Raw genomic sequence first — 12480 nt, forward strand, 5'->3', positions numbered from 1 at the left:
AGATAAATTGAACATTACCAAAATTAAAACCTTCTGTGCTTCAAAGGACACTAACAAGAAAGTGAAAAGACAATCCACAGAATGGGAGAAAATTTTTATAAGTCATAGATCCAATAAGAATCTGACATTCAGAACACAAGAACTCCTGTAACTTTTTTATGCTAACATAAAAAAAAAATACTATTTTCTTATATGGTCTGGTGGTGCCTTGATTACAGACACAGTCCCTGAGCCAGCTTGGCAATTAGTGCACAAGGCAGTAAGCCAGTGGTCCTTTGAACTCTGACTTGGTGGATGATTCACTCCTGGCATGTTGCAGTTCCACTGAATGTAGCACATTTGTAACGAGGCCTCAGGGAACCATGTCCACTCATACCCAGCCTTGATCTCACAGCTGTCTTTGCCTACATGGCAACTGCTGCAGTGGCAAATCCAAGTAAAGCAGCCTCACAAAGAGTGTAAGCATGGACCAGAATTTCTTGCATGGCTTAGTAAAACATGATTGCTGGACCCCCAACCAGAGTTTCTCATTTAGTGGGATCTGGGCTGTGGCCAGATAATTTGCATTTAAAGCATATTTGTATCAGCACCAGCTGATGGTGATGCTGCTGTTCCAGGACCCCCAGTTTGAGAACCACTGATTTATACCAGGGTGGCAATCTCTTTCTGGAAAGGGCCAGATAGTAAATACTTTTGGCTTCGTAGGCCATAAGGTATCTATTGCAACTACCCAACTCTGCCATTATAGTGCAAAAGCAGTCATAGACAATATGTAAATATATGAACAAGTCAATTTTTTGTTTGCTTTTGTTTTTGTTTGAGACAGAGTCTTGCTCTGTCCTCCAGGCTGGAGTATAGTGGCACTATCCCGGCACACTGCAACCTCTGCCCCTGGGTTCAAGTGGTTCTTGTGCCTCAGCCTCCCCAGTAGCTGGGGCTACAGTTGTGCACCACCACACATGGGTAATTTTTTGTATTTTTAGTAGAGACGGGGTTTTGCCATGCTGGCCAGGCTGGTCTCAAACTCTTGGCCTCAAGTGATCCAGCCTCAGCTTTCCAAAGTGTTGGTATTACAGGTGTGAGCCACTGTGTTTGGCGATGGCTGTGTTTCAATAAACTTTATTAACAAAAAGAGGTGACAGGCCAAATTAGGCATGGGAGCCACAGTTTGCAGACTCCTGATTTGTACTAAGAAAAAGTATTCTAGCTTAGTTTTTCAAAATATGAATAATGTTGTTCATCCGTGGGAAGAAATCCTTTCAAGTTCCAAAATGTAGGCCATGAATCTCTTAACATCTGAAATATAAATCCTTGTTTTAATTCTTAGTATATCTCATTTAAATTTTTGAGACACACTATTGCCAAATTTGCCCAGGTTAGCATGTAAATTCTTTTTAATTTTCACATCACCATTTCAATATTCAAATTTATTGTTAGAAAGTTGGGCACGGCATGACCAGGCACGGTGGCTCATGCCTGTAATCCCAGCACTTTGGGAGGCTGGGGCAGGAGGATCACGAGGTCAGGAGTTTGAGACCAGCCTGGCAAATATGGTGAAACCCCGTCACTACCCAAAATACAAAGATTAGCTGGGTGTGGTGGTGCATGCCTGTAGTCCCAGCTACTTGGGACGCCGAGGCAGAAGAATTGCTTGAACCCGGGAGGTGGAGGTTGCAGTGAGTCAAGACCATGCCACTGCACTCCAGGCTTGGCGACAGAGCGAGACTCCCTCTCAAAAAAAAAAAAGAAAGAAAAAAGAAAGCTGAGCACAGCATTCCTTTATAGTTTATAACCTCTGTGTGTAGTTATGTGCCTTTGTCTTCTTTTACTTGCCTTTTATCTTTTATTCTTCACTAGTCCTTATGGAGGTATATCTACTATATCACTTCATCACCCCTTCTTGCCAAAGAACTAGCTTGTTTATTTTGTTAATCTTTTCTGTTTCTCTATTTTCTGATTTTATCTTTATTATTGCCTTTCTTCTACATTTTAAGGTTATGTTGTTTTGTTTTCTGTATACAACACTAAATTTCATTATTTTCAGCATTGTTTCTTAATATACTTAGGGCCACAAATGTCCCTTTGAAAACTAGTCATAACTGGCTACCAGGTCCTTAATTTTTCCAAGTTTTCTTCATTACACCTCTTTTTCATTCTTTAGCCCAGGCTAAATTAGTCGATTACATTCCAACCTACCTGGGCATACCTCTATTTTACATGACTCGTATGCCTCTTTGTTTGCTGTCAGACAAGATCCAGAGCCACCCTATCTCCTACTTGTGGCATAACCGTAACAATCTAGCATTTATGAAGAGCAACTTTGAATTGTTTAACTTTTAACATGTATACTTATTTTTCCCAATTAGATTGCAAGATGCTAGTGGGCAAGAATCCTATTTTATACTTCTGTGTCTAGCACTATGATTTGTGCAAAGCAAGTGCTGAATAAGTGTTGGTGGTGACGTAAACATTTTTACCTTAAGTTTCTCCAAATCTGGCCTCTCAATACTGACAACCTCTGCCAGCAGCTGGGCTTCTAGACCATCTTCTGTGACTGTGAAATTGAGGAGAGTTGTCTGAGCTTGTAATTCCGGCTTGTAGTGAGGATTTGCCAATTTTGTGTGAAGGATAAGGCGAAAGTTCTTGTGAAATTCGCATTCTTTATCTCCAATCCTGATATACCTAAAGGGAGCAAAACACAGACTTTCAGGAGACTCCTATGACCCATAACTGATACTAAGGTGTCATTCCATTCCTGTATTCTTATAATGGACCTTGGCCAGAAGCTTAGGTGATTTAGAATTTTTCAGCTGCTCCCAAATTTCCTAAAGTACAGCAGGATCAACAATCACCCACCAAATCTCTATATGATTTAGTTTCCTCATATGAGAAATATTGACAATAATAGTACTCACTTCATAGTGTCACTGTAACAATTAAATACAATCATATAAAAGACCTATAACAAGTAGTAGCTTTTATTATTATACAGTATGTCCTTGATGTCACTGATAAACTTGCAAACTGTGACTTTAAGCAAAACAACATATGTAGAAACCAGTTTTACCACTGGCTAATTGATAAAAACAAGAGTGAAGTTTTTATGGCATGTTCCTGGTCACAAAAACATCATCAAACTTCTAACTAAAGGCCCCAAACACTTCTAATATTAAACACTGAAATAAATGTGAGTGAGCTACATGTATATTTAAAAAGGTTAATAAAAACAAGTAAGATAATTATTTTCTCAGTTTTTGGTGCGTTAATGAGAAATGGTGGGCATAATGGGGGTAGGTTAAATTGAGAAATAAATGTGTACGAAGCAGAAAATCTTTTTTTTTTTTTTTTTTTTTTTTTTTTTTTTTTGAGACGGAGTCTCGCTGTGTCGCCCAGGCTGGAGTGCAGTGGCGCGATCTCGGCTCACTGCAAGCTCCGCCTCCCGGGTTCACGCCATTCTCCCACCTCAGCCTCCGAGTAGCTGGGACTACAGGCGCCCGCCACCACGCCCGGCTAGTTTTTGTATTTTTAGTAGAGACGGGGTTTCACCATGTTAGCCAGGATGGTCTCGATCTCCTGACCTCGTGATCCACCCGCCTCGGCCTCCCAAAGTGCTGGGATTACAGGCTTGAGCCACCGCGCCCGGCCCGAAGCAGAAAATCTTAAGCAGCACCTCCTACCACCACACAGTTCAAAAGCAATGACAGATCTGGCAGGCTTGAGAAGGGCTTTTGTACTGCAATGTTTAGTGTCGTGCATTTGTATGATTATCGTCTAATTTACAAATTTTTATTTGACAACAGTCTGTATTCACTCATTCATTCCTTTTCCAACCCACTGATTCCAGTGCAGGCTCATGGGGGGCTGGAGACTACCCTGGCAGCTCAGGGCGCTGGGTGGGAACCAGCCCTGGACAGGATGTCATCCCATGGCAGGGCCACTCACACACCACCCCCGTCACTCACTCACACTGGGACCATACAGACATTCCAGCTCACCTAACGTGCTCAGCTGTGGGATATGGGAGGAAACAGGAGGACAAGAGAAAACCTAGGCAGACATGGGGAGCATGTGCAAACTCCACACAGACAGTGGTCCCAGCAAGCAGGAAGTGATTTGTTTTTTTTCCCTCATTAACATTAAAAGGATGTTATTTCAGGGCCAGCTGTACTTTCTGTGATTAAATGTACATTAAATACTGCTATTCTTTAAGGATAAGATAAAATGTGTATGTATGTGTTTATGTGTATCTGTATATATACGTATAATGCATCTTAAGTGTATATGTATTTAATATACTTATGTATGTTAAATAATGTATTAAAATATTTTACTTTTATAAAGATGAAATGTTAAAAACACATATATTCTTTTTTTCTTTGGGACAGTGTCTCTCTCCTTCACCCAGGCTGAAATGCAATGGTATGATTTTGGCTCACTGCAACCTCCGCCTCCTGGGTTCAAGTGATTCTTGTGCCTCAGCCTCCTGAGTAGCTAAGATTACAGGTGCACACCACCACGTCCAGCTAATTTTTGTATATTTTTAGTAGAGGTGGGGTTTTCCATGCTGGTCAGGCTGGTCTCGAACAACTGACCTCAGGTGATCCATCTGCCTTGGCCTTCCAAAGTGCTAGGATTACAGGTGTGGCCACCTTGCCCAGCCCAAAACACATACATTTAAAAAATTACTTTCCAATACTTTCTGCATTGGCTTCCTGTAACTGCAAATCCTTGGTTGCCTCAGCATTTTCCTCTGAAAATTATTTCTGTAAATAGTCACTAGGCTAATTCTATTCAAAGCTCCCAGCTTAATTCATGTTATTTTTTAAATTTAAGGGTACATAGTAATTGCATGTGTTTATGGGGTACATGAGATGTTTTCATATCGGCTTCATGGTCTCTTTCCTGCTAGGAACCTGCTGTGACGATCTAGTAAATTCTAATTTCTAATTCATGCAAGAGACAGAGAAGTCAAAACCACAAATACTGGAACTTCTCAAAGTGGCCTAAGCTGCTTATAGTGAAACTTCTTATGAGACCTAGAGGCATGGTTGCAGCAAAAAGTCTCTTCTCAGTCTTCTATTTTACCTTACATATGAAAATTCTGGATTCTTCCTTCCTTCAGTGTATAAAATATTTAAATTGTATAGATATCACCATAACAGAAAATTAGACCTCAATTATTTTAATTGAAATTACTTTAAATAGCCATGAGAAAAAAATATTTATTTCCCATCTCATTGACTTCCAGGTGAGATGTTAATTCACTGAATTTGTCAATTTTGAACAACTGGGTCAATTCTAAAGCAAAGACATTCTATCACATTCAGACAGGGCTCCTTTTTACCAAAATGTCACAATATTAGCAACAATTTTTAATCTGAGAAGCAATATCCAGAATGCGTTTTGTGTGGTTCTTGGAGGATGTTTTATAATTATGTCTTGCTCAGAGATTAGGTCTCTTGTGTCTATGGTAAGGAAAGTGCCTCTGAACCACTGGCTGTGTTACTTGACTGGAAACATTTTTAATGAGACAACTGGTTTTAACGTGTGAAGACTATTTAAATATTATAATTTTTCTTACATTACTAAAGCTTTTGTTGCCTGAATATGAATTTAAAATCCCAAATAACTGATCAGACTTATGACCTACTATCTTCATCTAACTCTCAAATTTTGTTTTCCCTGCAGAGTGATCTTACACTGGCAACAAAAACCTTCCGAGTTGTTGATTAAGTGCCTAAACTTGAAAAAATTCTGACAAATAAGCCACTTTTGAAAACCCTGTTAGTTGAATGGTGAATTTATTCACTTTATTCAGTTTGGATTTGTTTTTACCTTGTCAGTATCTCTTACTATTTAACTGTTTTCCAAGAGGAGAATAAGCAACTCAGTTAGCAACCCTCTTCTGTCCCAGCCAGTCCCTTTTTTTGTTTTGAGACAGTCTCGCACTGTCACTGAGGCTGGAGTGCAATGGCATGATCCCGGCTCACTGCAACCTCCGCTTCCCGAGTTCAAGCTATTCTTCTGCCTTAGCCTCCCGAGTAGCTGGGATTACAGGCATGTGCCTCCACGCCTGGCTAATTCTTTTGTATTTTTAGTAGAGACGGGGTTTCACCATGTTGTCCAGGCTGGTCTCAAACTCCTGACCTCATGATCCGCCCCCCTTGGCCTACCAAAGTGCTGGGATTACAGGCGTGAGCCACTGCATCTGGTTAGCATCAACTTTTAATATACTGATTTATTCTGTCATCTGTTCAGCCAATAAATATGTATTCAGTCATGTTTCTACAATTTGATAGGCATACAGGGATCAAACATCTGTACAAGTGAAAGATAGGTAAAAGAACTAAATAAATATTTCTTCAAAGAAGAAATGCAAATGACCAATAAGCATATGAAAAGATGCTTAATATCATTAGTCATTAGGGAAATGCAAATCAAAGCCATAGTGAGGTACCACTTCACACCCATGAGAATGACTATAATAAAAAAACAAAGACAGTAACAAGTGTTGGTGAGGACATGGAGAAACTGGAGCCCTCATACACTGCTAATGGGAATGTAAAATTGTGCAACCGCATTGGCAAACGGTTTGGCCATTCCTTAAAATTAGCATGGTGTGGTGGCGTGCACCTGTAGTCCCAGGTACTTAGGAGGCTGAGATAGGAGGATCACCTGAGCCTTGGGAAGTCGAGGCTGCAGTGAGCTGTCATCAGGTCACTGCACTCCAGCCTGGGCAACAGAGACCCTGTCTCATAAATAAATAAATAAATAAATAAATAAATAAAATAGTTTAAAAATCCAAACAATGAAATATTATGGAAAAACCCACAATTACTTTTGCACCAACCTAATATTTGGCCATAGAATGGAATGAAGTATTGATATATGCTATGACACAAATGAAACCTGAAAATGTACAAAGTGAAAGAAGTCACAAAAGATCACAAAAGATATTACATGACTCCACTTATGTGAAATGTCCAGAACAGGCAAATACAGAAAGACACAGGAATTTCAATTCTAAAACAGACTGTGCTGATGGTGGCCCAACTCTGCGAATATACTAAAAACCATTGAATTACACACTTTGAGTGGGCAAATTATATCATGTGAATTATATCTTGATAAGGATGCTACCAAAAAAATGCAACAATTATCAAGAGGTCAAATCATTAACATTTGGGCTTTTATCAATCTGTAAGTTACCATGCTAATACAGTTTCTCAGAGGTTCATGCTTGTCTTTTGAGTATAGCAATGTGTATCACAGGATGATCTTGTTTGATAAGGACACCTTTCTAAATTAACCTGCCTCTTTTGACTGACAATCTAGTCAAATATGTCTACAATGGAGAGCATCATCAAAATTTCTCCTATTATTTGAGTTTCCTCTTTCCAAGGATTTCCAAAATGATCTCATAAGTAGTTTTGAGAAAATCTCTGTTAGTGCTATTCACTGTATAGTTCACTGCTAGTTCTGTTGACTCAGCTTAACTTTGGCATTTGTATGATTGACTTTTTAAAAAACTATTTTTAATTGACACATAATTGTACATATTAATGGGGCCCCATGTGATGTTTCAATACATGTATACATTGTATAATGATCAAACCATGATATTCAGCATATCCATCATCTCATTGATCATTTCTTTGTGGTGAGAATATTCAGAATCCTCTCTTCCAGTTATTTTGAAATATACACTATAATATTGTTTACCATAGTCACCCTACTGTGCTATAGAACACAGAACGTATTCCTCCTATCTAACTAAAAACCACTGAATTGCACACTTTAAGTGGGCGAATGGTATACAGTATGTGAATTATATCTTGATAATGGTGCTACCAAAAAAAAGTAACAATGATCTGTTAAAACGATCAATGGGCAATTTTGTAACCATTGACCAATCTCTCCCCACCATCCCCTCTCCTTTTCCCTCCCCTGTCTCTGGTAACCACTTTTCTACTCTACTTCTGAGATCAGCTTTTTTAGATAAAAATGAATGAGATCATGCAGGGTTTGTCTTTTTATGCCTGACTTATTTCACTTAACATAATGTCCTCCAGGTTCATCCATGTTGCCACAAATTACACGATTTTATTCTTTTTTATGACTGAGTAGTATTCTATTGTGTATATATACCACATTTTCATTATGCATTCAATTGTTGATAGGCTGATTCCAGATTTTGGCTAATGTGAACAATGCTGCAATAAACATGCAAATGCAGGTATCTTTTTGACATGCTGATTTCATTTCCTTTTGATACATCATAGTAGAAATGCTGGATCTTAAGAACTGGTAGTTCTTAGTTTTTTGAGGAATCTCTCTACTCTTTTCCATAATGGCTATACCAATTTACATTTCCACCGATGGTGTAGAAGCATCCCCTTTTCTCCACATCCATTCTAGCAATTGTTAGTCTTTTTGATAATATCCATTCTAATTGGGGTGAAATGATATCTCATTGTGGTTTTGATTTGCATTTCCCTGATAATTAGTGATGTGGAATATTTTTCATGTACCTGTTGGTCATTTGTATGTTTTCTGAGAAATGTCTATTCAAGTCTTTGCCTGTTTTAAAATCACGTCCTTTTTTTTGTTGTTGTTACTAAATTGAGTTCCTTACATATTCCGGATATTAAGCTCTTGATTGTCAGAGACATATTTTGAAAACATTTTCTCCCGTTCTGCAGGTTGTCTCTTTGTTGGTTATTTCCTTTGTTGTGCAGAAGCTTTTTAGTCTGATGTAATCCCATTTGTCTATCTTTGCTTTTGCTGCCTGAGCCTCTGAGGTCTTATCCCAAAAATCTTTGTCCAGACCAATGTTATAAAGCATTTCCCCAATGTTTTCTTCTAGTAGTTTTATAGTTTCAGGTATTACATTTAAGTGTTTCATCCACTTTGAGTTGATTTTTGTCATTGATGAGAAATAGGGGTCTAGTTTCCTTTTTCTGCATGTGGTTATCATTTTTCCAACACCATTTATTGAAGAGACTGTTCTTTCCACAATATGCATTCTTGGTAACTTTGTTGAAAATCAGTTGGCTGTAAGTGTGTGATTTCTGGGTTTTTTATTCTGTTTCTTCTGTCTGTGTGTTTGTTTTTATGCAAGTGCCATGCTCTTTTGGTTATACAGCTTTGTAGTATACTTTGAAGTCAGGTAGTGTGATGCCTCTAGCTTTGTTCTTTTTACTCAAGATTGGTTTGGCTATTTGGAGTCTTCTCTTATTCCATATACATTTTAGGATGGTTTTTTCTATTTCTGTGAAGAATGTCACTGGTATTTTCATAAGGATTATATTGAATTTGTAGATCACTTTGGGTAGTATGGACATTTTTACAATGTTAATTATTTCAACCCATGAACAGGAAATATCTTTTCATTTGTTTGTGTCCTCCTCCAATTTATTTCATCAATGTTTCATAGTTTTCTTTGTAAGGATTTTTCACCTCCTTGGTTAAATTTCTTAGGTTTTTTATTTATTTGGTAGCTTTTGTAAATGGAATTGCTTTCTTGAATATTCAGATAATATTGGTGTATAGAAACACTACTGATTTATGTATTCTGATTTTGTATCCTACAACTTTACTGAATGTGTTTATTAGTTCTAACCATTTTTTTTTTTTTTTTTGAGGAGTCTTTAGGACTGTCTATGTATACAATCATGTCATCTGCAAACAGGGACAATTTGACTTTCTCCTTTCCAACTTGGATGCCCTTTATTTCTCGTACTTACTTCTGCCTAGAACTTCCAGTACTGCACTGAATAGAAGTGGTGGAAGTGAGAATCCTTGTCTTGTTTCAGATTTTACAGGAAAAGCTTTCAGTTTTTCCCTGTTCAATACGTTAGCTGTGGGTTTGTCGTATATGGCCTTTATCGTTTTGAGGTATGTTCCTTCTATATACAATTTGTTGATAATTTTCATCATGAAAGGATCTTGAATTTTATCAAAGTTTTTTCTGTGTTGATTGAAATAATTGTATGTTTTTTCACCTTGATTCTGTTAATGTGATGTATCACATTTATTGATTTGTATATGTTGAACCACTCTTGCATTCCTGGAATAAATTCCACTTGGTCATAGTGAATGATCTTTTTAATGTGCTGTTGAATTTTGATTGGTCTTATTTTGTTGAAGATTTTTATAGCTATGTTTATCAGGCATATTGGCCCACAGATTTTTGTGTATGTCCTTATCTGGTTTTAGTATCAGGGTGATGCTGGACTCAGGTTGGGTTTGGAAGAACTACTTCTTTTGTGTTTTTTTTTTTTTCATTTTTCTTTTTTTGGAATAGTCTGAAAAGGATTGCTATTAGTTTTTCTTTAAATGTTTGATAGAATTCTGCAGTAAATGCATCAGGTCCTAGGTTTTTCTTTGACGGGACACTTTTGACTATTGATTCAACCTAATTTCTCATTATTAGTTTGTTCAGATTTTCTATTTATTCATGATTCAATTTTGATAGGTTGTACATGTCTAGGAATTTATCCAGTTCTTCTACATTTTCTATTTTGTTGGTATATACTTGTTCATAATAGTCTGTTATTACTGTGGTATCAGTTATGTTTTCTTTTTCATCTCTGATTTGAAACTTTTGAAAATTTTAGTCTAAGTAGAGGTTTGTTGATCTTGTTTATGCTTTTGGTTTTTTTGGGACAGCATCTTGCTCTGTCACCCAGGCTGGAGTGCTAGACTGGTGTGCAGTGGTGTGATCATAGCTCACTGCAACCTTGAAATTCTAGGCTCAAGCTATCCCCCTGCCTTTACCTCCAAGTAGTTAGAGCTACAGGCATGCACCACTATGCCTGGCTAATTTATCTTACAATTTTAAAAAATTTTTGTAGAAATGTGGTTTCTGTTGACCAGGTTGATCTCAAACTCCTGTCCTCAAGCGACCCTCCTGCCTTGGCCTCCCAAAGTGTTGGAATTGTAGGTGATTTTGTTTATCTTTTCAAAAAGCCAACTGTTTTGTTATCTTTCGTCTTTCTTTTAGTCTCTATTTTGTTATTTCTATTCCGATCTTCATTACTTCTTTTCTTCTACTAATTTTGGGTTTAGATTTTTTTTTTTTTTTTTTTTTTTTTAAGATCCTTGAGGCATAACCATGGGTAGTTTGAGATCCTTTTAATTTTTTGATGTAGGAATTTATTCCCTCTTAGAACTGCTTTTGCTGTGTTCCATAGGTTTTGGTATGCTGTGCTTCTATTTTTCTGGTTTCAAGAAATCTATTTTAATTTCCTTTTTTGACCCATTTGTTGTTTAGGAGTACATTTTTTAATCTCCAAGTATTTGTATAGTTTCCAAAGTTTCTCCCGTTATTGATTTTTACTTTTATTCTGTGTGGTCACAAAAAAGACTTGACATAATTTCAATTTTGTAAAAAAATTGTGTTGGGACTTGTTTTGTGGCAAAACATATGTCCTATCCTGGAGAAACTTGCATTTGCTGATGAGAAGAATGTATATTCTGTGCTATTGGGTGCAATGTTCTGTAAACATCTGTGAGGTTCATTTCGTCTACAGTGTGGTTTAACTCTGATGTTTCTTTCTTGGTTTTCTATCTGGATGTTCTGTCCATTGCTGAAAGTAAGGTGCTGAGGTTTCCTATTATTATCGTTTTGCTGTATTGACTGACGTTTAAATGAAATTTCAAGAGTGAAGGTTTCAAGTAATTAGTGCCTAGGGTTCTCACAGATAAGCGATACCAACATTTATACTCATTTGCATCTCTACAATAAAACTTGTATTTTAAATACACCTCTGTGTACATCCTGTGATTTTTTTTCTTTTTGAGGTGGAGTCTTGCTCTGTCACCCAGGCTGGAGAGCAGTGGCAAGATCTTGGCTCAGTGCAACCTCTACTTCCTGGGTTCAAGCGATTCGCCTGCCTCAGCCCCCCGCCAGTAGCTGGGATTACAGGTGTGTGCCATTGTGTTGGGCTAATTTTTATCTAGTAGTAGAGACGGGGTTTCATCATGTTGTCCAGGCTGGTCTTGAACTCCTGAGCTCAGGTGATCCATCCACCTTGGCTTCCCAAAGTGCTGGGATTACAGGCATGAACCACTGCGCCCAGCCCATCCTGTGATCTTTTCATTGCCACTCTACCTTGGGTGGAATTCATTCCTCCTCTTGTGGAGAGTCTCAGAGAAATTCCAGTCTGTCACCACCTTCCATCATTTCAGGTTGTTTGAATATTTCCTTACTTGCTTAAGAATTTTCACCAGGTTTATGTTCATACTTCACAAACTTCCTGTTTCAACCAGTAACATATATTCCCCAATGAAAAGATAATTTATACATTCCTATAATTAAAAATTAAACAAATATGAAATGTAAATTTAAGTCAAGAACACTGGATCAGAGAAGACTAGAATTTTTGTTATTGTTCAAGGGGACAGTTCACTGTCATGGGATTAGGAACTGTGGTAAGAAGTCAGGTTAATTTAGAGATTTGTGTGGTATGTGTGTAT

The 12480-nt window shown here is 37.7% G+C and overlaps 1 protein-coding gene across 1 annotated transcript in view; it reads right to left on the reverse strand.

Annotated features, from left to right (window-relative positions):
* DNAH11 (dynein axonemal heavy chain 11) overlaps positions 1-12480 on the reverse strand; it is a 372079-nt gene that overhangs the window by 55203 nt on the left and 304396 nt on the right. Inside the window, exon 66 of the mRNA XM_025379290.1 lies at positions 2478-2682. Coding sequence (XP_025235075.1) covers positions 2478-2682 — 205 coding nt within the window. The remainder of the gene's footprint in view (positions 1-2477; positions 2683-12480) is intronic.

The sequence above is a fragment of the Theropithecus gelada genome, chromosome 3, assembly GCF_003255815.1.
Source record: "Theropithecus gelada isolate Dixy chromosome 3, Tgel_1.0, whole genome shotgun sequence".
Taxonomy (NCBI): Eukaryota; Metazoa; Chordata; class Mammalia; order Primates; family Cercopithecidae; genus Theropithecus; species Theropithecus gelada.